The sequence below is a fragment of the Tinamus guttatus genome, unplaced genomic scaffold, assembly GCF_059628265.1.
Source record: "Tinamus guttatus ecotype Peru unplaced genomic scaffold, ASM5962826v1 Tinamus_guttatus_pri_ptg000741l, whole genome shotgun sequence".
In the NCBI taxonomy this organism is placed as follows: Eukaryota; Metazoa; Chordata; class Aves; order Tinamiformes; family Tinamidae; genus Tinamus; species Tinamus guttatus.
The window spans coordinates 14,003-37,277 of record NW_028289275.1 but is presented as its reverse complement, the minus strand read 5'-3'; the positions used below and the strand labels follow the sequence as shown (position 1 = coordinate 37,277).

General features: G+C 42.0%; 2 protein-coding genes across 2 annotated transcripts in view; both read right to left on the bottom strand.

Annotated features, from left to right (window-relative positions):
* Positions 1-12,795, bottom strand: part of ARK2N (arkadia (RNF111) N-terminal like PKA signaling regulator 2N) — a 37,048-nt gene extending 24,253 nt beyond the window's left edge. Inside the window, exon 1 of the mRNA XM_088537283.1 lies at positions 12,640-12,795. The gene's annotated coding sequence lies outside the window, so the exon portion shown is untranslated. The remainder of the gene's footprint in view (positions 1-12,639) is intronic.
* Positions 12,796-15,843: 3,048 nt separating this feature from the next.
* Positions 15,844-23,165, bottom strand: HAUS1 (HAUS augmin like complex subunit 1). The gene is made up of 9 exons (XM_088537287.1): positions 23,121-23,165; positions 22,793-22,967; positions 22,053-22,188; positions 21,587-21,721; positions 20,653-20,776; positions 20,077-20,142; positions 19,271-19,342; positions 17,436-17,483; positions 15,844-15,938 (listed from the first exon to the last, which is right to left on the bottom strand). Exons 1-9 carry the CDS (start codon positions 23,163-23,165, stop codon positions 15,879-15,881), a joined length of 861 nt encoding a protein of 286 aa, XP_088393413.1. The 3' UTR covers positions 15,844-15,878.
* Positions 23,166-23,275: the final 110 nt, after the last annotated feature.

The window sequence follows — 23,275 nt, the reverse complement described above, 5'->3', positions numbered from 1 at the left end:
GAATTCCGTGAAATATTTCTGAAATCTTATGATTTATTTACGTTTTATAAAGTGTAAGAAACATACATTCAACTTTTATTTAGATAGATCTTCAAACTTATTTTAGGAAAAATTTTAGTCCTCCTGAAAAACGCCAGGCTACAAGTTCCCAGGCTTAAGCTAGACAGACCAGAATATAATTCAGTTCCCAGAGCTACGGGAAATGTACTTGCAGTTGGACGAGACCTCCAGCTTGCAAGGTTTTCAAGGCAATTCATAAACTTAGAGGATCAATATGACACAGAAGAAATGCGGCCATTCTGAGGTGAAATAGGGCAGCTGTTGAACATTACAGAGCACCACTACAACCAGCCTTCCCAGCGGAATTGCTCTTCCAGTTGAGCCATGGAATGACATCAAACTGTCAGGAACACCGGCTTTCCTACATCCGCACCCAGCACCTTTGCAGACATTAGCTCTGCTGCAACAGTGGTTAAACACAGAGGATGATCACGTGAATCAAATGTTAAAAATACAAATATGTATGTGTATATATAAAAATAACTCCATGCTCTTTAAAAGCTTCTCATGCAGGTACTAGCTATATGAGACTCTACATACTGACCTGCTCCCTCTCTCAAAATCTGTCAGAATAGCATCAAATAGGATGCGTTGCCAGCAAGAAACAGTATCCACCCACACCAGGAGCCTACATTTTTCTTCAAGTTAAAGTTTAATAAATTGCATTGCTTCAGTGCAAATATTAGGAACAAGCTATCTAGCTGATTGATAACTTGCATATTAACAACCCCAAATTGTACCTAACTACCTTCAGGGAACATTTTTAGAGATACAGCATTCATCACTTTAATCTTCATTTTTCATGCTCTGCCTTCCACCAATATTTTAATTTGGAATTCAACCCAGAACAAAATTAAAGAAAAAAAAAGTTTCAATTACCACATCCACTTACAGACAAACTACATGCAACTAATTGTTTATGGGCTTAAAAGTGTAGTAAACAGTGATTTTATGACACTTTAAAGAAAATCTACGCATTTAAAATGCAGCAAATTTTTATTTTTTATTTTTTTTTAAATTCTATAGACAAGGACAATTAATACTTGAATAGCCTAAGAGAGCGTGGATGGTTCACAGACACTTCCCTGTATCCTGAAAAACCCTTTCCTCAGTTTCCTGATTTACTGCAAGCTTTTTGTGACACTAGATGCTGCTTCTTTTCCCCCCATCTGTTGCACATAAAAAATATCTACTATTAGCAAGTATATAAAAAGGAACATTTTTATTTACTTTGGAGAAAAATGTCTGTCATGACTCAAAAAGATTTTGCTGTAGGGAAAAATGTGCATAGTCTTGAGAAAAAAGCATCTATGGCAAGGAGAGCCAGGTCTCAAGGAAAAGGAATGTATTCCTTCATTCTGCTTGAGAAATGTATTAACCGGAGAAAGGAAAAGAGACTGCACTGAAAGGCTCTCACCCTCTTCCTTGCCATTCATTTATCTGGTAATAGTGTTAGAAAAGGTAATTTCTGGGTAAGCTTAGGAGAATGAGCAGGTTTTTACTCAACTGAGAACAACCCAGCATGGGAAGATGCTCTGTGATCAGCGGGTACTTAATTAGACACTGCTCAAAAATGTCACTCTCGTTTTCCTGATGCACAGACATTGCGCTGAAGAGTTTAAAAAAAAAAAAAAAAAAAAAAGCATTTCTATAAAAACTGCAGTACTAGATTCTTCTGGTTAAGAATGATTTTATTTTCTAACCACACATAGAAAATAACAACACGCAGAAGAGTTACTTCCTATAAAAAAGTAAAATTAGAGATTTCCAAAGACTGAAATCACAGACTCATTTCTAAAGGCATAAAACATTAATTCATGCATGACGAGGACTGCACGTTTTCGAATCGGTCCAGAAGGATCCTACAGGTAGCATCAGGAGCTGCAGCTGAGCCAGGCTCAAGCCGGGTTCCCTCCCATGCACTACAACCCGCTCAGCCCTTCTGGGCTGGACTCAGCTCCCTGAAGAGCAGGGTCAAATAGGGCACGAGCACCATTCACGAGTTTCTGGCTACATATCCTGCTCCTTAAATCTTCTTTCTAACTGTGAATCCTGGCATTTCAAAAGGAAAGGGATTTTCACCCACGATGAACAAATAAGGCCTGAAACACTTTAAAACTCAAATTTTTAAGTTAAAAACACAAGTTGGAAGTAATTGGAATGTTTTGCTTCATTATTTTTTCCATTAAAACAACTTCTAGAACTGGCACAACAAAGTTATCTGGTCATAAACAGGGGAAAGAAGTGGTCTGATGGATTTGAATAACAGGAAATGAGTGTATCATAAATTAAAGTTATTCTTAAGAGCAAACTGCTGTGGAAAACTGCTAATACTTAAGAATGTCTGCAGCTGGTGAGAAAAAGGACTACCTTATACTTCATTTAAGCTCAGCATTCCTTATAGTGAATCAGTTCGATAACATGTGAGATAATGTATAATACGGATATCACAAATATTCCAATTACTTCCAACTTGTGTTTTAGTAAGATTTTAGCACTAAGAATCAGAAAAAAGGAAGAAAAAAAATCAGTGAACAACCACCCTCTGTATATTATATATATTCTCTATATAATGTAGAAGGATATTCTACTTCATATCTTGTATCATAAAAGCTGATATTCTAATCTAATTCTAAGTATGTATGTAATTTAAAGAGCATTATATAGCATGTTAAAGAGCATAGTGGCTTATACCTATATAAACAGTTATTTCTATCACTAGTGGATTTTATCATCTCACATTTAACAGGTATAACTGCACTCAGATGGGAGAAAAAAAAAATCAGAAAAAAGAAGAGTACCAAGAACTTATGCCAATAAAATTACATAAAACATTTGTCTTTTAAAAGTGTAGAGGGAGAGACAAAAACTGCAAGAGCTCTGAGTCACAGATTTCACAGGCTACGCAATGATAACATAACCTGTTATACTAAATAATTGGCCATACCTTGGAAATCCACTCCTTCAGAGTAGAAGTGTTGCACCTCGCGAACGAACGGACTCCAGTATATTGAATCAAACACCAAAGCCCCTTTATTAAACATAACATAAAACTTATATACTGTACTGTTCCGGATCTAATATCTTATTTGTCTAAAGGAATGCAAAGCACTGTTCCTGAATAAACCTGTAATCTAACGGCTTATACTAAAACTATCCACCCAGCTGCTTGGTCACATAACAGCCACGCAGTTGCTTTTACTCCTTGTCTGCAGATAGAACACCTGCACTGCTGTCCTGGAAGCTGGTTATCTAATAACAGAACATACCACACTACTATTCTCAAAACAGGCCTCCACATACAAGGAGGAAAAACTCTGACAAGCACCAAAATAAAGTTCACTCCAACAGAAAACCACAGAAGTCTGATGATGTGAAGTGCTAATAACGCCAGACATTTCCGACACTTTGTCCAAAACCTCCGTAGGTGGTTCCTCATGTTTATCATACCTTTTATCTGCTTGCAATGCCTTTCTCTCCAAGTTTTTCTAATTCAAACTCACCTGTAATATTCTACCACTAATAACACATACTATTTTATTCTTGGACATAGCTGTATGTAATGTAATTAAAAACTAATCAGTCCAGATAAACATCTTTCTATCAGAAAAGACTAATTTGCATCAAGCGTGAAAGTATCAATGTTTTCTGCACTTCTCAACTAGTCTTTTGGACTCTCCGTTTTCCTCCCATTTCCTTTCTAAATATACTGCACATTTTTAGAATATGCCCCTTATTTTCTTATAAAAGTGTAACACATACTTAACGCTTAATACGACGGAAGTATAACCAGGACTCAATTTAACTCGAGACAGTTGACTCAGATTTGTGTGGATGTGCGATGCTCCAGAGCAGATTTCTCACAACACTAAGCCACCCCCACGCGCATACTGTGTAATTTATTTCGTGTTCCTTTGAAAATGCTGCCCTGAAGCTGACTCACTAGCACACAATCTTACCTAAGGCACATTTCTGGGAGTGGAGCTGGCTCTTTATCAGATGATTCATAAATCAGGCCTGGTAGCAATCCTAAAAAACAGGAGCTCTTCCCCAGCCGACATGATAAGAATCAAGGTATGAAAAGGAGAAAAAGGATCAAACTAATGCTCCATTTCAACTGCTCCTATTCAGTGTTCAACAGGCTGCATATACAATTTATCCAAGAGCAAATAGAAAACATAAGTATAAAAACTGAAACAAAGGGTTTTGAAATGTCATTTGCAACCTCAAAATATTTTTCATCAGTAAGTAATAAGAATTTGCATTTAAATATATGTTTTCATGCTGCAATGCTCAGTGCACATAAACATTCACATTCTGCATCTTTCAAATAAAAGAGAGCTACCAATGACGGGTGAGGTTGCAAGTCTGTACACAGGGTTCCAGAAACATTCACCAGCTGTGCTGGAATCCCACAGAATCACAGTCCTTGTAAAAATAAATTCATTAGCATACAGAAAGAGGCATGAAGTTGGTATTTACCCTTCTAAAAATCTAATTTCTTTCTCCTGCAGAGACCCTTTTCTCAAGTGGGAAACAATTTAAAGTCTAAAGCACTCCCTTCTTTCCAAATTAAAGAGCAGTTTTTCATAACTCTGTCCCTAAAATATTTAACAGGCCCACTGCTAGTTTTTTTCACGTTCTTTCAACAAAATTAGTGACAGAAATCAACACTGAGAAAGACATAAGTTTTATTTCTTTCTGCCACGTATTAGTTTGCAGAGATCACCTCTTGAAGGCATGCAAACAGATATACCAACTTTCTACGACTTTGAATTTAACAAAAAACTGTTATTTCTATTGCATTTTTATGATTCAAAATAAAACAGTCCATGCTTCCCCCTTTATTTATGCCATTCTATACAACAGAGCTTTTCTGCTCCATACCTTGCTATTTCTGCTGTGTTTCCAGGCAGCAGTGAGCGTGCTGTGGTGCACGGATTCCGACTGCCCCGAGCCCAGTTTGCTGCACTGTGATGAGATGGACCTGCCTGCTTGCTGGGCCATCCAGCAGCCATCAAGTCCTTTTGTAATTCATCTTGCTAGGAAAGAGCTGTGACCTTAGCACAGCGGGGTTTCCTGCTCGGTTCGTTACTGAAGGAGTTCAGGGAAGCAAAGGGCCATAAGGAGGGGAGGGCAAGCAGCCTCACACACACACCTGAGAGCAGCCACAGGCCTGGGGTGAGGGAGAGCACTGGGCTGGTTCACCTTGTCTTGCAAAACATTGCTCTCAAATTACACAATCCTTGAAATTAGGAGGGCAGATACAATAGATAAGTGTTGTTTTGTCAAGCCTTCCTAACGTTCCTCTTCGGTAACTGTACTACCACTGTGCTGCCGGCCTAACCCAACCTGAATCTGCTTCTGCATCTGCCTCTGCCCTTTTGGCAGCTCCTTCGGTGGCTGGTATATCAGACTAAGGGAGTCATCAGCAACTCACGTCCTCTTCAAGTTATCCAAGAGCAAATGTTGCTGCACTGGCCGGGCTATGAATTTACAACATCTATTTGCCTCAAAGAAAACACTGAGACACTAAGTGAGGCTACACAGTTTGTATTTAAGTCTTTTATGACCAGGATCAGCCCCATTTATGGATCTTTACTCCATGCTAATATACAAAAAGAGCAATATACTTCCAGGTGCTCTAATCCTTCAGGTATTTTAATTCCACAGCAGTACTATATCTTTGTCTAAAGCCAGGACATAGGGATAACACACAGGTGTCACATAGGGAGGTAAAATATCCATTTTATGGTCTGGTCAATTGAAGAAGTGAAATTAGTCAACACGCCCAGACTCTATAAAAAGTCTAGAAAAGATCTGTAACCTAAACCCGGACCTTCAGGCATTTTCTCATCTTCTATTAACCTTATTGTTATTTTAATTATGTTAGTAGTGTAAAATTTAATTACTGTAAAATGAATCCACAGTAAGGTTGACACTTACAAATAAATGGCATCAGTAACAAAAGGTAAATTCATTTGCATTTGGTCCAAATATGAAAATTGCAGTGGCAGAAAGAAACTAACTGCGGCTGGGCTGTTCTTGATACCACATTCTTGATCATTTTAAGACCAGTAAAAGACAAGTCAAATGACCTCAGAGTACAACAGGCTGCTAACAAGTTACACGGTAGCTGCGACATCCTCAACGTGCTCCTGACATTCATGGTATCGCTCTGCCAGCGCCTAAGGACTCAGTAACAGGTATAACTCCACTGCATATAATTCACCACCTTCTCACCGAGAAACGCACCTACACTACCAAATCATGCTCAGGATCCAGCAAACTCCTCATCTACACAACTAACCTTTTAGTCTATACACACAGCTCCTCATTGAGGCTCCCTGAGCAGCTAATGCAACCAAAAATGTGCAATTCTTGCAGGACAGGGAGGTGAGGATGGAAACATAAGGAGAATTAGTAAGACGGTGCCATGACCTCTTACAGAGGGAGAGCAAAGCACGATAGGAAAAAAGTGTAATGCAGAAGAAGGTTCACTTACAATAAATGTTGGCATATGAAACAAATGAGTATGATGTACATAGGGGTTGGTTCTACAAATGTGTTAAATTGCTTTAAATATTTCAAAACCAGAATACCAGTTACATGTGCATTATAAATAGTGCTGCTAACAAATAATGCTTCCTATCAGAAGCTTCCTATAGTATTTACAGGTGAAGAAATCTGATTTCCACTTTGAGAGGAAAACCAACAGATGAAGAAACACATATTTCTCTTCATTATACACAGGATTTTGCATATAGTTGACTACAGTAGTTAAGTAAGAGCATACTGGAGAGAATAACAAGTTATCAGCTATAAACAGAGCAAAATAAAACTAGGAGGTAGCCATGCTGATGCAAAAAACCTTAGGCTCTCCCAAAGAAAAACACTGTCTGCCCCACAATGATGGGCTGCATTACTAGTCTTTATCTGGGGGAAAAAGGATCACCTGACAGAGTTTTCTTAAGAATACAACTATTACTTAACAGTAGAAGACATGTAGACAATGTATACAATTTCCTCAGCTATAGGAGAGATGGCATGTAGGAGCATCGAGTTGGAGTATTTATTAAATTCCACCTGCTCATTCAACACTCTTACTGTTCCACTACTGCTCTGCTGTAGCTTAGCAAGTACCATACAACAAACAGTGAAGTTCACTAGAAATGTTAAACAGTAGGAAGAACATTCTGATCTTGTACAACACACAGTGTCAGTTACAAAAACAGCTTTTTAAAAATAGACGTAAATGAGGTCTATAGTTCCATAAACCCTTAAAAATTGGCTAATTGTGACAGGATACTCACTGCATTTCCCTAGCACAGTTTTGCAATATTCAATAATTTCTGGCTTTTATTACATTGAGCTGACAAAGGCTTCAGATGAAACATGGAACCTGAAGCCTGCGAATAAGTAGCTTTTAAGATGATGTATTAATTGAAATCGTAGAAAATAAAACTTAATCTTACAGGCTTTTTAAAACAAAGGAAGTTTTTTTCTAACTCCTTACATGGTCTGCCTATAGTGCTGATCGAAATGTATTACTAACTCTGGAGTGATTACAACCATTGACAACAACTCCAGCTCATGGGCATTGCCACCTACAAGTCCAGTCCTCCCCAAATTACAACTTCCTCTCTGAAACACACTTTACTGAATACAGTGAGGCCTCAGAATACTGGTATTTGCATTCAACTTATTTTATTAAGAGACAGCATCTTACAAAACCTTATCTTACATCGTAATACCTACCGCAGTGGCAAGCACATGGGATTAGTTGACAGTTTCCCAATCTATCCTTTATCACTCAACTTTTCCCTGAAGTTTTGTTTTTGCTAAGGTACTTGCAGCTCTCTCTAGAGCAATGGTTGGAGGGAGGGTAAACTCAAGACACTCAATTAAACCCAATTAAAAAGACATAGCACAACAAAATAGTACTGTCTTGACCTTAAACTGACTACCATGTGCTACTGCTTTTTTTCCCAGAAGAAAGTTTTACAGCAACACTGCATCATGCCATGGCATCCTAAACTTGTATTGCAGAAACATATTACTCCAAATGAAAAACAAATTACCAAAGTGGTAGAAACTCTTATCATCTCACAGACAATCTGCATTATAAAGTCTGGCTCGCTGTTATTCCCACTCTGTTACTGTGAGTGAGTGGCTGGGTCTTTACCCATCTCAGATGAATGGAAATGAAGTCTGCCCTCCCTAAAACAATCCTGAAAGACTAAAGATCAAGCACTGTGAAATAAAACATTACAGCAGAAATGTAGTAATAACAACATTATCCAACCATGGACAGGCTCTGCCTGCCCACTTGCAGGGAATTTTAAAGAATCAAAGCAGAACAAAATTCTACTAGACACTGGAGAAGTTTCACTGTAAATTACTGCAGAAGTTTCACTATAAATTCAAAGCTATGGCCCAGGAATACTGAAACTAATAGGCTAGCTTGAAAGTGTCTTATACACCTCCAGTTAATTAAGTGACCACTTGTTAGGTTTATGATTAAAAAGCTGGCAGATTGAGCTCCAGGAGCTTTCAAGCTTTATTCTTGGAGACTGAATACCACAAGTTGAGATACTGCTAAAGTCTCTGTACTTAAATGAACATGCAACAGAGAGACTACATGGTCTGATATAACCCCCTAAGTACCTCAAACAGGTGAGGGATAGGAAGGGAATGACACCTTGAATAGGAAGGGAATGATATGGGATCATCATGGATCTAAAGGCATCTCGCCACATGACCACGGGCATGTTACTTGACCTGCCTGTGCATTCAGTTATGCATCTGTAACTGTAACAGCAACACCTCCAGGACAGACTGCATCTCGTTTTCGGGTCTGCATGAGTAACCAGTTCGTACCTGAGCTGCAGAAACAAAGTCACATCCGTGACGAAATCGCTATAGCCTCTATTAATGCTAAGCAGACAAGCAAGAAGTAACACTGAAATGCTTGACTCCTGTGAGAGGAACCACATGTTTAAATTACCTCTTGGCAGGAACACTGAGTAAGTGGCAGAGGGTATCACCCACACCAGTCTAGTTCACAGAGGCACCGTCACGATGAAAAATCTACCTTTCCATTTACAAAACCTTATGTTTTTCCTTTTGCTGAAAATTCATGTTCTTCTTTTGCTCAGAATGGTATATTCCTACTACTCACAGACTCCAAATCGTACTATGCTTGAAAAACCTGCAACAGAGATGTGGCAGAATGAAAACACAAATTATGACAAAAATAAAACTTGAACTCACATGCAGTTGCTTTTGTCACAGCTGATTCCAGTGCCACAAAAGTTCAGCTACTTTCAAGTTAGACTGCTAAAGGCAAGAGCGATAGTTCCCAACCTAGCCTGGATCTTGAAAATTTGAAACAAAAAATGGTAAATGGATATATTTCTTTGCATATAAGCCTTAGGCTGTCCTTAAGTTGGAAACCTGCAGCAACAAGCAACACAGTTTCACCCCAGAACTCCTTCCCAGTGCTGCACCTGCCCATTTCTCTTACTACTACTTCATCTCCAGTTGCTGATCACGTACAAGTCAGGAGGGATTTTATTTATTTTCCTTAAGATCTTGTTTTGAGGTGTAGGTTATCTGCTTGCAACTATGGTATTTAAAACTTTCACTTTGATCTAGTACGTGTGTTGCTAAATCTGCTGCTCACTTTCTGTCATTTACAGCTTTGCAAATAATTTAGTCAACTGCAGACAAAAACATACAAGCTCAAAATGACCACAGACCCAGTCCTGCCAAGAAATGCTAAAAAAATCCTAAAAGGCTATAGAAAATGAAATACAGGGTGCTTGAAACAATTGTAAATTACTTATTTGAAAAGCTTTCGTTTTTTCCAAAGTTTTTTAACTGCAATATTTTAGTCAGAGGGGATTGAGCGATAGTTCTGCATGCTGACACAGCCTGCAGCCACTTCACCGTGTGGCAGTAGGGATTTCCACCTACCTAACAGCAGTTTACACAAGATGTCGAGGTACAAGGTGGGTATAGATGGCACACGCATCTCTGTCAAGCAGGGGGTTAACACAGCAGTGTATGGCAGATAAAAAAGAATGGGAACAAAACCAGCCCAGGTAAAGAGCCTGCACTCTAAATGATAAATAAACAGCAAGGAGACAAGGATCAGGACAACTGCAAGAGCACTTTTTGTCGTTTTGATCAAACTGCACCAACTTCATCTCCCTCACACTTAGTGTTCAAAGCCCCTCATTATTCTCTATATATTCCCCTTTGTTCGCACAGTTTATCTTACCTCATCCCATTAATCCCCATGTCCTCCACGTTGTCAGCTGCCACTGGGAGCTGCTGCCCATTTGTCAGGCTCCAACAAACCTCCTTCCTACCTCCCTTCTCTCAGCTTGAGCAGCCCCGGATCTGCGTGCGTTGGCTGTTTTGGGTGCCTGCCGTTCCCTTGTTGCCAGCTCCGTGTTCTTTCCCCTTTTCCCTCCCTCTGATGCATCCGCCCCTTTCCCAAAATGCTTTGGCGCCGCAGTTCCTACCGAGCACACGAGATTTTTTGCGCGTTATTCAAGCACCAGCATAGGTGGACAGGCTGCTCTGCGACGCGCAGCACACAGTCGGACGCGTAAGACCACAGTCCCTTCCTCTTCCTGATTTCTCACAAATTTCTCATCTGACCTTTTCTGTGATGCCTGCACACCAGCCAACCAGTAATTACTCGAAGAGCAAACAGAAACAGTTGACACATTATAATTAAAAATGGAACTATTGGAAAATGAGTCAGAGGTGTTATCCTCATACTTTAACAAGCACCAGCTGCCTATACACACGTATTAGCTTCCATCACCCCCTCAACTCTGCTCTTATTCATCTAGACACTGAACTAGCATTACTGGTAAGCCAGAATCATAGAAAGCAACAGCTTACCGACATTTCGTGGTTGTGATCATCCTCTCAGGAGCTTTTTTTTTTTTTTTTTTTTTCTTTTTGCCAGTGCTCAATCTCTCTAGCTCACTAACCCTGTGAAGAATTTGGAAAACAATACTCAAAAACAACTGCCATTTGAATAGCTGAGCTCCCTACCATCTCACTGCTTTTGCATCACACATTCCTGTGTCATCTGCTTTCAGTGCTGCAGGGGGACAAGAAGGAAGGAAAATGCTTGGGAGCACCAAACCTGCCCCTGATAATTTACTGCTCTACCTGAGTTTGTAATAAACCTAAAACTCAGTCCACAAGGCAACGTTTCCCCTGTCCAGGGCAACAGGAGAGCTGTGCTGTTCCGCCTGCCTTTGAGCACACCTATCACAGAAAGAGCAATTACGGGTGTTAATGGGGCCAGGAGAACCACAAGACGAACGCTTCGAAAAGACGAGTGCGCTACACCCAGCTTCCACCTATTTTGAGTATATGGCACACACTGAGGTCAAGCACTAAGGATTTTAAATAGATTTCTTCAGCACAAGATACCTCAAAACAAATGTTTTACCTTTACAGTTTGCTTAGTGTTCTAAGCAAACTGTCACGCTGCTTGCATTAAAAGTTCTCCCTTAACACCAGGAAAACACCAGCTCCTGCAAGTGTTGCTTCTCTTTAGTCTCTTTATGCTTGACAAGCGCAAGAAAAACATAAGAAAAGTATTTAGAGATTTAAGAAAAAGATTGCATTTTTCAAGAGGCACCTGAAAGTTCCCAGACTTATCATTCCCTTATTTTAAAGCATGGAATGAGATGACAGCTAACAATAAAACAAAGACAAGCAGGATTTGAGCTTCACAGCCCAGCATCTCCATGAGGCTCTGCGAGCCGCAGTGAGGCACTTTGTGCTGTTTTAGGCACAAAAGCGGCCAGAGCTGAGGCTCTGCATAACCCAGTTATGGTCTCAGGGGCAGCAGGACGACTGTTAACAGCAACAGTCCAGCCTCACCATTACGGGACCAGAATATGTTACCTAATGTGAGCAAAACACTTCTAGTTACTTAACAGCACTGAGGGCTCTTGCCACCAGAAATGACCCGAGCAAAGATATGGAACCTGCCCAAAAGGGGTCCTTCAAGTCTCCTAACGTGGAGCAGAGAGCAGGGAAAGGGCTCACACACCGCCAGGCCTCTCGGGATAGATTTTTCTTATTTAAAAATCTAAGAATAAAGGATAAAGCCGGCAGCGGGGGCAGCGCTAAATCCTCCCGCCCGCCTCGCCACCCCGGGCCGCATCCGCAACCCACTGGGAGCTGGGGGGGGCAGTGGGACAAGGAGCAAGTTTTCCACTAAAAACAGCCCCAAATGCCCAAGGCGAACAGCGGGAGAGGAGGCGGAGATAAAATCTCAACCTCCAAAGCGCGTGGGGCTTTTTTTCCCCGCTTTTTCCCCTCCAAAAAAACCCACATAAACCGCCCAAAGGAGCCGCCCCCGCCGCCAGGAGGCTGCGGCCGCCCCGGGGGCGCTGGGACCTTCCCCCCGATCCCACTGCAGCGGCCTGAGGGGCGCCGGGGCCGGGGCCGGGGCCGGGGCCGGGGCCCGGGGCCCGGGGCCCGGGGCCCGGGCCCCCCCTCCCCGCGTCCCTCCCGCCGCCTCAGGGCGCCGCTCACCTGGGCGCCGCGGGCCTCCCCCTCGCGGGGGAGCAGCTGGCGCATGGGCGGCCGCGAGGAGCCGCGTCCCTCCCGCCGCCGCCGCCGCCGCCGCTCCTCAACCCCCGCCGCCGCCACAGAAAATGTCACCGGAGGCCGCGGGGCTCCGCTGAGCGGCGTCACTTCCTGCGGCCGCCCGAGCGCCGCCGCTGCCGCCCCGCATGGCGGCGCCCCCGCGCGGCCGCCCGGCGCGCAGCACCGCCCCGAGGGGCCGCGAGCGCGCGGGAAGGGCGTTGGTGGCCGTTGATGGCCGTTGGTTTTTAAAGGGAGAAACGGCTTTAGTGCGTTTGCCGCTCGCAAAACTGCAAAAAAATAATTAAAAAAGCAACGCCCGCATTGTTAGTCTGTTTCTGCTGAAATACCGACTGATGCAAATGAAAAAAAAGTTCTCCTTGCTTTCACTTAAAGGACCCCTGATAAAAAACTGCACGTTTGCAACAACTATAAAATTTCTGTGCTACAGTCCATTAAAATATAGCTGAAATATACTGCCGAAATGCTTTCGACTCACACTGTTTGAGTCAATACCTTTTGAGTGATCACGTAAGTATATATTTCAACTTGACAGCCTTAACGCTGCCCCATATATTTCATGTTTCTCTAGTGCTTTGTTACGATTGTTTTATCACCCAACAGTTTTCCTTTAACCAAATCTGTAACAGTTCAAAACCAGACGGTTGCTGCTGGAGCTCATGAGCCGTTGCTTCCACGAGGGGCTCCCACGTCGGCATCCGATGCCCGGGATGAAGATCCATGAGGTTCTGCCCTAATTGAAGAGCTGAGGGATCTCAGTTAAAGTCCCCAGGTAGAGCTGAATAAGCCTTGTTTATTTGCTGTGCCCCGTGTCTCTCAAAAGCAGCGCTGTGCGGGTGACAACGGTGCTGCCGGCGGCTCCCACGCGGATGGGATGCAGCTGCTGGGAATTTTTTCTCCAAGGCCTCCTGTGTGAGCAGGCAAAAGGCAGCTCCCTTCGGACAGCTCTTTGGTCCATGCCTGCAGTCAGGTTACTTACCCAACACGTTCTGCGAAATAACCCACACTCTTCTCCGTGCCCTAGGGGCGCAGAAACGCCCGAGTTTCCCAGTTTCCCAAGCAGGGCTGTGCTCAGGGACTGGGAAGTGCCACAGCCTCAGGAAAGCTGCCCATGCCTGGCATCCTGATCACACATGGGCAATAAAAGGTCTTTGTCTAATTCTAAGCCCTGTAAACTGGAGGCTCTCACCAAAAAGCAGGGCTGGTCGTGTCCCCAAGCTGTCGTCTAATCCATCTCCCTCTGCCAAAGCACCATCGACTTCCCCTGCCTTTATAAATGTTTAAGCAAAACATTTCTGTTCAGTTCTTAAAACCTCCAGTAATTAAGATTCCCCAGCTACTCCTGGCCATGAACAGAGAGGCCTGATGATGTCTTTCCCTCTTAAATTGCTCCCTCATGTCTACCGAAACATTGTTTGATGTCCTTGACATCTAGGCCTATTATGGAAGAAGCAGCAGAAGATTCCCACAGATGTATCAGCTCCCAGAGCACCTTTCATTTTTCCCCTGGGAAGATGAAAGGAAGCACACAATACCATGAGGCTGTAGCATTTTATTCCAGCTGGTGTCAGGAGCTTGCAGGTTCTTGGAAATCCTCAGAGATGCACCCTAGGTTAAGCATTATCATAGATAAAGATCTCACAATCCTATTGCTTCAAGGAACAAGCTCAAGCAATTGAAAGAAACCCTCCCTTGCTCTAAATCAGTGAGATGAGTTCCTACAGTGTAATCTCCTTAACTTTGCAATTAGAGTTATCTGCATTGCTCCTGTTTGGACACTGTCCTCTGCAAAAGGCCCCCCTCAATCCTCAGGTATTGCCACTATTTATGGATTCTGCTTCTTCCTGCAGGAACTATTGGGCCTTGCCTTTTAGTGCAAAGTGGTATTTACATGCTGAGGGTGATGATGGGTGGTAGTCACCAGGAGGGAAGAGGTGGCTTTTAGGGACTTGTTTGAGAAGACAGTGTTAGATGTTAAAACCAATCATACCCCACACTGGACCTGCAAAAATACCTGTATATTTTCAGACCTGGAAAGGTCTTTTTATTTTTTTTTTGTTTGTAAAGCTATTACTTCACTATCCCTAAAGCCATCTTCCTACTACCACTTTATTAGGGCTATTTATATATTTTTAAGTTGCCAACAACAAAGTCTAGAACAAGAACAAATCCTACAGGTCAGGACAATGAATTTCTGTTTTTTTTTCAGACTGCAAAGATGCTAGGGATATTTAGAGGGTTGGTGCTTTTACCCACCCTCACAAGTGGTAAAATTTGTTACCGAGCGATCCACATGATAGAATTTGTTACTCACATGAGTTAAGTCAGAGCTCAAACCATTCCCAATAAAGGAGACAAGCATCACACGGAGAAAAGAAACTCCTCTTGGTTGGCTATCTCACACTGCAAGACTTTGGTTCTAGGAACTACTACACCAAGTACTAGGTCAGATTTTCCATATCAGACATTTTGATTAATATATCAATTCCTTGCTAAAGAAACTGAATGGAAGGGAGCAGATAAATTCCTTGATGCCTGAAATACCCAAATATACACGTTCTTTAGACATAAGCCTAGAATTCGTCTTCACAAATTTGATGACCATTAGACATGCTAGGAGTCAAAAGAGCTTGATGTGTCCCCAGTTCTGAGCTGGCAGGGCAGAAAAAAACAAATAAGCCAAAGCCCAACGATCTAGAAGGTGCAAACAGTCTGTCACATTATAATTGCACCATGGATGAGGCTACCCTGTGGTGGGGAAAATACAATTCCAGAGCCTGGACAGGGAGGATGGGGGAAAACCCAGATCACTTAGATTGCCAGGGCAAAAAAGTCAAGCAACATCTGATGGACATTTCCTGATGAGGGTGCCATCTGGAGGAAACTCACAGATCTGCATCAGCTACAGAGAAAGAAAAACATTTAAGGAAACAGGAGTTTATTTTATGGAAAAAAAAGTCATTTTTACAAATGCAAGGCTACATAAACCCTGAAAAATGAGCATGCTTGTTGCAAGATCACAGGTGTGTCATCCAACAGCAAGAAGAGAAAGGCAGAAAGCTGCAAAAGCATATTTACAAGTCTGATAGGTTTTACTAGTGCAAACAGACAGTTAGAAAGGACATTCCTTCATCGCCTACATTTTAGGTGAATTAGAATTTGCTGGATTACGGCATGGAAAGAGCCAGCTTGTTAACGTGCGCTGCCACCTCTGCTTTCAGGGCATCCTAGCAAGAGAGAAACAGGAAGATTCAATGACTGCAAAACAGTTTCCTAACATTCTTGTTAGACAAATACTTCTACAAAGCCCAGACCTTGGTGATACTGTTAGCACCGGTTAACTCTGACGTTGAGCTCTAAGTTTTCTCTACTACTGCAAATGTCAACTTGACAATATAAGCGATTTTGAAGTTAGCAATCCACCAAAGAGCAGGGACAAAAATGAGCCAATGCTGCCTGGTATTTTCAATACTGCACTGCATGCAGTGCAATTTCCAAATGTAATCTAAGGAATTAAAACGAGGCATTTTATGCATCAAAATTATATGAACACAACAAGGCAAACAGGTTTGCCTCACCTGTGCTGTAGCAGTTATATTTCCATGCAGGCACATGGACCGAGCAGGGCATTTTGGACACTCACAGTCCATGAAGCCCTGCGGGCCTTGAGGTGCAGAGTTTTTAGAAACAACTTTCAGGGCGAGTAGAAATGCAACTCCATGCCCCAATCTCTGAGTTTCTTGCAACATGACATAAATAAGGAATGGTGACAAATTAGAGGATTTTTATTACTAAGCTTAAAACGCAAATGAAAAAAAAATCATTTTCCCAAGAACTACAAAGAAATCATCAAGTGAAGGGCTAAATGAGCCGGAGGGACTGTGCCCAAGAGGGACTTTAAAGATGAATGGGTAGATACTTACTCCAGAGTGAGCATTCTGATCTAATAAAGGCCTCATTTTGGTAACATGGATTTATGTTTAGGAAACAGAAATAGGTGCCTCACCAATCCATGCAATTGCATCAAAAAAATGTATCGAGTACTCTCAGGTAACCAGGATTCTGACCACAATTTTAAAGCTTATCCCTGACACCCTGCACTGTGTCTACAAGCAAACAGGACATAGCCTAAAGACAAAGACAGGTTTTGTGCTTAAGATGAGCCTGGTTCCTCCTGAAAAGCTACATATGAACTTCCAAAACAGCTTTAGATGAAACATCTCCCAGCGATCACACTTGCAGGCTGCACAAGCATGGTTAATCAGGCACAGTGTTTTATAGGGGAAGGTCTCTGTTGCAGGCCACACAGCAGTTACTAAACAAAACATAGGCCTTATTACTCTGAGAATCCAGTTATTAAGCAAAATACAGGCCTTATTGACACTTTTGAATTCTCTAAAAGCGATGAAGGGCATAGGACCAGGAAGCTGCAACATGAATGAAAACTCTGGCAGGTGAAGCAGACCAAATCCAGAGGAATTTACCTACGTAATCCTCCCTGTTACCATTACACCCAACTGCCTTTGCAGCATCAGACTTCATCCCTCCAAGAGTTACCTCCTACCAACATGTACTGCTTCTACCTTACCAAAATACAATTTCCCTCTGGAGATCATTAGGACTACAGCCTGAGGTAGATAAATCCACAACCAATTAATGCATAGAGCTTGTTTTGGAACGACAGCAGCCACTTACATCTCTATGAAAAAAATATAAACTCTTACCAGTTCCCGTTTTGCTTCTTCAATCTTCACTTTCACGAGGGAAGGATTCTGAAGAAGGAAAAAAAAAAAAAAAGGCGGAATTTTAGATTGAAATGCAGAGTCCCTGCATCACTGCAAGACTTCAATGTCATGCTCTAGGGGAATTTGGGAATAGTGAGATTGGTTTTGTGTACACCCTTGACACACAGAAAGTACTGACATCAATTTTGGGGCAGTCACGTACATTTCTAAAGTTTAGACATTAGGTCTTACCTTGAAGACACAGATTTCCTACAACTGCCAGCCAAGGAACTAAATTTTAAACATATCTTCAATCTTCCAAGGGATAAAAAGCTTCTAGCAGTGTGAACGGACAAGCCTTTCTCCCTCCCACTTCCTGCACTAGAAAGGAGGCAGACCCTCCCTGTCTCCAGCGGCAGCAAGACAGAGGGACAGCAGGGCAGTAGTCCAATTGGAATGCCCTGTTTTGCTTAAGGAAAATCATGGCAGCTGCCTCAGAGTGAGATGGAGCATCCATCTCCCTTGGGGTGTTTAGAGACAGAAACTCCATGCAGGGACTGAGAAGGTGAAGAGAGACAGGCAGTCCAGCAGGCAAGTCCCTAGTCTACAACAGAAGTGACTGAATTCATCATACATTTTCTTAGTAATTTTGGGCAAGTCTTTGGTTTTCTGGACCTCTGTGCCCCATTCATAAAAACTTTCAGTCTCCTTATCCTCTCACACAGAATGACTAGGAGCTAAGCTCTATTACAGGCTGTTGGATACTTAGATACAGAGATAACAGGGGCCTTATTGGGAAAGCTAATTACAACTAGATTGCACGTTTATTTAATAAAAAGCCAGTTCTCCCCAGTTACTGGAGTTCAAGGAAAACATGTCAAAGAGACAACCTTAACACTTATCCATAAAAGTTAAGGCATTTTTCAAAGGAAATGGGAAATATTTTCAGTGATCCCAAGCATTATAAAGAGACAACGGGCAGACTTCAGGCAAAAGCAAGGCCTTTTGTTCTAGGAATTAATAACTTCTCAATTACCTGCAATTTCTTTAAGTCTCTGTAAAGTTGTGTACAGAAGTCCCCTTAATTAAAAGGCTTTTGAAACAAAGGCTCCCTAATTTGAAATGGCCAAAGTCCTTTAAATAAACAGTGCCTCATATGCCAGCCTGATAGTAACTCCTAACACTATAATGACAATAACCAAAACACAAAATGAAGAGTTACACAGACAAGGGCACTCAAAATAGCAGTTCTGACACCCAAATGAGACTTGGTTTTTGGAAGAGCTGAGCATCCAGCACTCTCTACAGAAATGTAGCAGCCAATACTCAAAAGTCAAAATACAGGTTTAGGAAACAAAGCCTACACTTGCATATTTTTCATAATCTTTCAAGTCTTGCTCAGAACTGCAACTCCTGCATGGTGTGTTGTGTCCACCACACTGACAGCCTGATCAGTATGCTTCAAATTATTGCTAAATCTTAGGCATTTTTATACTAATAAATTTGATTTTCCTCCTCCAAAATTATCCAGTTTTAGTTCATCTTGATATTGAGCTCACCCAGCTATTCTGTTCCTGTCACATTCACATGCATTTTATCAGAAGAAAACAGTTTGCTTGGTAAACCCACTTAGTTCCTTGGGTTTCCCTATCAACAAATAAATAGCCTTTTGTTTAAGCACAACCTTGTGTTTACACAGTTCATTAACAGACCTGTAAAGATTTAAAAAAGCAAATATTTGCCCACTGGAACCACTGCATCAGTAACCTTTACATTTTGAACTTCATTAAAACAAATCTGATGGCAATACGACCGAATAGAGAAAAAATAATTACAGGAGCTAAATTGTAGTAGGGCTCCAGTTGCTTCTCCAAGGACTTAACTTCTTTTTCTAATGCAGACAGTTCCTGTGAACAGAGCAAAGCAGCAGATTTTATTCTAGTCTTACTTGTAGATCTATTTCATTGATTAACATAATTTACACAAGTATCTACAGCATTTCAGAATCCACACATGTTGGCTACAGCTCTGCTGATCTCTCTCAGAAGTTACAGAAAAAAAAAATCCACCATTCCTTCAGTTATCACAGTTACCAGTCAGTCAAACTCAGCTCAAATTGAACGCTGAGGTATAAATCAATCTCTCTCCCTTTACAAAGGAATTCAAAGGTCAGATAAAACTTGAGACCTACAAAAAAATCCCCAGAATTTTTAATATGTAAAATTCCAAAGCAAATGATTGTTGGTTAATACTCTTCTGAAATACTGTGCAATGTAAACACTGCCACCAAGTGTTGGTTCAGGAGAACCACATCAGGACAACTCTTAACTCAAAATAACTAACATGCAAGAAAATAAATGAGGCGGGGGGGGAGGGAAGGAAGGAAAAAAAAATAGAGAGAAAAATGCTGAGTAATACAAGACACATGTGTTTTCCTTTAACATATTACCCTACTGGGCTTACACTACATTCAAAAACGTTACTTTAATGCGACAGGAAGGCAGTGCGCAGTAGTTTAGATATTGGGCCTATTTTTCCATATTCAGCTAATTAAATAGCAAAATACATTTCCTGAAACCCCCAAGAAACAAAACTGGCCCATAACACTGTTGAAACATCTATCCCGTACCTAGAGACCTACCTCTGACAGGTCCACTAACGACTGATGCATCAAAGACTGGTCCAACCCGACGGCTGCCAACTGCTCCTACAAACAAGAAAGATGTTGCCATTGACCTGGGTTTCAATCAAAACATCACAGTTTGATAAAAACAACATGTGCTATCTGAACCACACATCTAGCTGGTTTACGAAATCAGCTACTACTACTGTCTTTACTACTCATAACAAATCTTTCCAGAAAACTAGTGGGAGGTGAGCGTTTGCATAAGGCTATGACGAGGTTTCTCAGTAAAGCATCATTTGTCTAACACAATGATTTTCCCCTCAAATTTGTCTGAGGACAAATACTGGAGTGTCCAAGAATTGCATAACACATTCACAAATCGTTCATGATGCAACAGCTTGTCTTCAATACTTAACCATTCATTAATCTCAAAAATAGCTATATTCAGAATTTTGACACACAAGCAACCAAGTTAGTCCGCTGCTGACTATATGCTGTTATATTACAGCACCTCAGAATAAATACAAGGTAAACTGAGCTAATACAGATTTGGGCTTCACAAAGCCTCATTAGAAAACGTCTCCCCTCTACCTCAGCAGTCTTGATTCTGGTTTTGAAATCCTCGGATTTGTTTTGCAGGAAGTTCAAGTTCTGGGATCGGCTCTTAGTTTGTGCCTCTTCTATCTCCAAATCTTCCTCTGTTTTTTTAAGATCCCTTAAAAAATACAAAAACAAGCAAATCTTTACATTCAAAGAGATGCCAGTATATACATACTTAAGGCCATTTGCCTAGCAGCGCAGAGTAAAGCTCTGCACTGTGCACTTTACTAATTAGAGCTTTGCTTAAGGTATCTTAACTTAAAAACAGAAAAGGGCCAGGGCAAACCTGGGTAAGCACACAGCTACAGTATCTCTGCTACAAGCAGCACCACAGTCACAGTTTTTAAATAAAACAAACAAACAAAAAAGAAAATAATTACACTGGATGGAAACCTGTGCCTATCATGGGGACTAATGCCCACTTAAAGCAGGGACTGATGCTGCTGTGTTTTGCCAAACATTTCAAACAGATTGCATCCTTTAGGGAATGATTTTTTTTTTTTTAATTTGTGTGTTTGCTTTTGTCTCCCATGCATTGGTTAAGGGAGATCCTTATCTAGGAGGATTTTTTGTTTCTTCTGTTTTGCCTGCCACCTTCATTTTGACAGCAACACCCACACTAACTGTGGTAAGCCAAACAGGTTTAACTTCAGCTGAAAGCAAACAGGGAAGACGCCAGCAAGTGAAAAGTATTTTTAGCCTCTTTTGGGGTTAAAATAATGTGTTTGATGGTACTCTTGATCTCTTGACTACTGGGCGTGCTGATAGTACATGACTTTTGATAGGTGGTGTCAAATACTGTGAATTACCGATGCATCATAAAGCTGCAAATTCAGTGACTCTTGCTAATGGTCACACACGAAGTACCCACTGCAGAGATCAGCAATATTGTTTACATCTTTACTTTTTTTCATCCATTACTCACTCTTGCAGCTGTTTTTCCAGCACCAGTGCTGCAGTTAGCTTTTTCTTAATGGTGGTCAATTCGCATTCCAATTCTCTGTTTTCTGATTCTGTTTCACACAGCTCCCAAGTCATATTGTTTACGGCAGTGACAAAACTAGTCAAGTAAGAAATTTAGAAAGAATAAGGAGCCAGCTATTCTAAAATGATTATTCCCCTTCCCCACCCCCCAAACACACACTTCCCACAAACGATTTGTAGTTTGGTTCCTATATTTGACAAATGCCTGCTAATTTAAGAGAGGAAAGTAAAAGAAGTCACAGAGATATCATAGTGGCTCATAGTTGCCTGCTCTTTGGCACAGGAGAAGAGCAAAGTCCCTGAAGACCATTAAATAAATAAATAAATAAATAAATCCAAGGCTGGGGTTTAACTTTTTGGACATGAGAGACTTTCCTTGCTAAAGAAATTGAAGCAGGAAGAACTACCTGGAAAGAGACGTGTCCTTTATTTCGAGTGTTAAGGCGGTGTTTACCAGTTCATTTAGGTAACTGGTGCCCTCTTGGGACAGACTAGTTATGGAAAAGCCCAGGTGTTTTGTGAGAAGAGCCTCTAGATACTTGGCTGAAAAGCAAATAGAAGCCAAATTAGTCACTTTTATACCACCATTGTTCTGAGCCCTAGACCGCGCTCTCTGAAGCTAAAGTTCAATCCATTCTAGAAATGTAACCTCAGAGCATCAAAAATGTAATCTCAAAAGAGGGCTTGAATGTGTCAAACTTCTGTCACATTCCTACTTGTCAGGCAAATTCCCAGGGTTGTGGAAAAGAGCTGCTCCACTCCTTACCGAGACACATGTCAAAACTTTTATCCTCATGTTAATGTGAAGAGACCACTCATGCCTTCCCTCTGAGAAGGATTGTGGAGCTCAGCCTATACCTTCTCCTGGAACACACAGGCTTGAATCATGCACTTGCTCCAGGAAAGCACATTACGAGCACTCACTCCGCACAGCTACAGCAGAACTTACCACCTCATTGTTACTTCAGATTCCTCCAGTACTTCCAGCACAGGAGATGAGCACCAGTTCACACTCTTAAATCAACAGCGGGCTGCTCACCTGCCTATCCAGCCAATGTTTCAGTGCTCTGCTGTTCAGCCCAGCAAAGAGATTTCAAAAGAAAACTCCTGACACGGATGGGACTGAGAACTGCAGGCCTGCACTCACCTTCCTCTTGGTAACTTGCTGCCATGTGGTTCATGTCATCAATGAGCAACTCAGCATCCCTTTCACAGGCCTCATTGTTCTCAACCAGCTCGTACAGGATATCGATGGTCTGCGCGTTCGCCTCGTACTGCAGAATGGGCGCATCCCCAAAAAATTTCTTTAGCCATGAAGTAACCTGCCAGAAGATAGTATGGAGGAGAGGCAGCAAACAGTGACTGAAGGAACACAAAATACCTGACAACCTAAAAAGTTACTTGGGCAGCTGGCAAAGAGAGCACTAAAGATAAAACCACCACAGCCCCGCACAAGGGCAAGGGGGCCGCGTTACCCGCTCCATACCGGCCTCCATACCGGCCTCCATACCCACCGTCATGGCGTCCAGTCTCCCGCCTCCTTCCCAGCTCCCTCCACGCCACCTCCGATGGCCGCGCTGCCTCCTGGGACTTCTGCCCCCACGCCGCGAGGGGCGGGGCCGCGCCGGGG